The sequence below is a fragment of the Temnothorax curvispinosus genome, unplaced genomic scaffold (genome assembly GCF_003070985.1).
Source record: "Temnothorax curvispinosus isolate PA1 unplaced genomic scaffold, ASM307098v1 QBEX01001580.1, whole genome shotgun sequence".
Taxonomy (NCBI): domain Eukaryota; kingdom Metazoa; phylum Arthropoda; class Insecta; order Hymenoptera; family Formicidae; genus Temnothorax; species Temnothorax curvispinosus.
The window spans coordinates 49,552-51,476 of record NW_020211360.1 but is presented as its reverse complement, the minus strand read 5'-3'; the positions used below and the strand labels follow the sequence as shown (position 1 = coordinate 51,476).

At 46.8% G+C, this 1,925-nt stretch overlaps 1 protein-coding gene across 1 annotated transcript in view; it reads right to left on the bottom strand.

The window, feature by feature from the left end:
• Positions 1 to 1,925, bottom strand: part of LOC112466569 (titin) — a 21,927-nt gene that overhangs the window by 3,201 nt on the left and 16,801 nt on the right. The window contains 1 exon segment of the mRNA XM_025034726.1: positions 1 to 1,925. This exon segment is cut by the window's left edge and continues 15 nt beyond it; it is cut by the window's right edge and continues 10 nt beyond it. Within this exon segment, the coding sequence (XP_024890494.1) occupies positions 1 to 1,925 (1,925 nt within the window).

Sequence of the window (1,925 nt, the reverse complement as noted above, 5' to 3'; positions counted from 1 at the left end):
AACTCGCCTTCCGGCTTCAAGTTATCGTGTGGTTTCTTTACAATTGGTCTTTCGGCGGGTCTGAATTCTTCAGGTTTCGGTCTCTCAAATTCACCCTCTGGCTTCAAATTGTCAGAATGTTTAATTGGAGTACGTCGTTCAGCGGGGCCAATCGGTTTTTTCTCTGGTCTTTCAAAATCGCCCTCCTGTCGCAAATTATCTTTCGGCTTTTTCACATCAGCTCTCTCACCTTTTTTAGGCGCTTCTTGCTTAGGCCGACGTACGAAATCACCTTCCGGTTTCAAATTATCTTCCGGCTTTTTGATTTCAGGTCGCTCTGCTTTCTTAGGCGAATAATCGTCCTTCGGGCGGCCTTCGAATGGACCTTCTGGCTTTAAATTGTCACGATGCTTAATGACATCCATACGTTCGCCTTTAACAACTTTGAAATCGTCCCGTGTTCTCATATCGATAAATTCACCTTCCATGCGTAAATTATCTTGATATTTAGTAATTTCAGTCCTTTCGCGTATTAAGAAATCGGTATATTCGTCTCTGGATCTATATGTTTCTATATCTCCTTCCATACGCAAATTGTCCGTGCGTTTAACAACGTCCATGCGTTCTCCGCGCACCGGTCGATAATCATCTTTTGGTCGTCCTTCGAATGGGCCTTCTGGCCTTAGATTGTCCACGGGTCTTTTAACGTCAGCGCGATCGCCTTTTGTAGGTACAACATCTTTCGGTTTACCAATGAACTTGCCCTCGGGTTTGAGATTATCCGGATGTTTAATCGGAGTGCGTCTTTCTGCTGGACCAATAGGTGCCTTTTCTGGTCTTTCAAAGTCGCCTTCGGGACGTAGATTATCCTCCGGACGTTTCACTTCCGGACGTTCGGCACGCTTTGGCGAGTAATCATCCTTTGGACGACCCTCAAATGGTCCTTCTGGTCGTAAGTTATCTTCCGGTTTCTTGACATCCGCGCGCTCTCCTTTCGTTGGTTTATAGTCATCTCTTGGCCGTATTTCGAAAGGTCCCTCGGGCCGTAAGTTATCCTCCGGTCGTTTTACTTCAGGACGTTCAGCACGCTTAGGTAAGTAATCGTCTTTCGGTCGTCCTTCAAAAGGCCCATCGAAAGGCTTTAAATTATCTTCTGGTCTCTTAACGTCTGCGCGAACGCCTTTGGTAGGCGTGAAATCTTCTTTAGGTTTAGCAATAAATTCACCTTCTGGCTTGAGATTGTCTGGATGTTTCACTGGCGTTCGTTTCTCGGCCGGAGCATATTTCCCAGGATGTGGTCTTTCAAACTCACCTTCGGGCCTCAAATTGTCCACTGGCTTTTTGACTTCTGGTTTCTCTGCCGGGCGATAACCTTCGTGACGAGGTCGCTCGAATTTGCCTTCGGATTTGAGATTATCCGGATGTTTAATCGGAGTGCGTCTTTCCGCTGGACCAATAGGTGCTTTCGCCGGTCTCTCAAAATCGCCTTCGGGTCGTAAATTGTCTTCGGGACGTTTTACTTCAGGACGTTCGGCACGTTTCGGCGAGTAATCATCTTTTGGACGACCCTCGAACGGGCCTTCTGGTCGCAAGTTATCTTCAGGGCGTCTAACATCAGCACATTCTCCTTTGGTTGGTCTGTAATCATCTTTGGGCCTCACTACGAAATGACCTTCTGGACGAAGATTATCGTCGTGTTTGATAGGTGTTCTACGTTCGGCCGGTCTAAATGGTTTGACTTCTCTATCTGGAAATTCTCCTTCTGGGAATAGATTATCTGGATGGCGAACTATAGATGCTCGGTCACTGGGACCATAAGGTATCCGCTCAGGTCTTTCAAAATCACCTTCAGGGTATAAGTTATCGGCGTGCCTGATTGGAGTGCGTTTCTCGCCGGGGGTATATTGATCTTTTGGACGATCTGTAAAATCACCTTCAGGGAATAG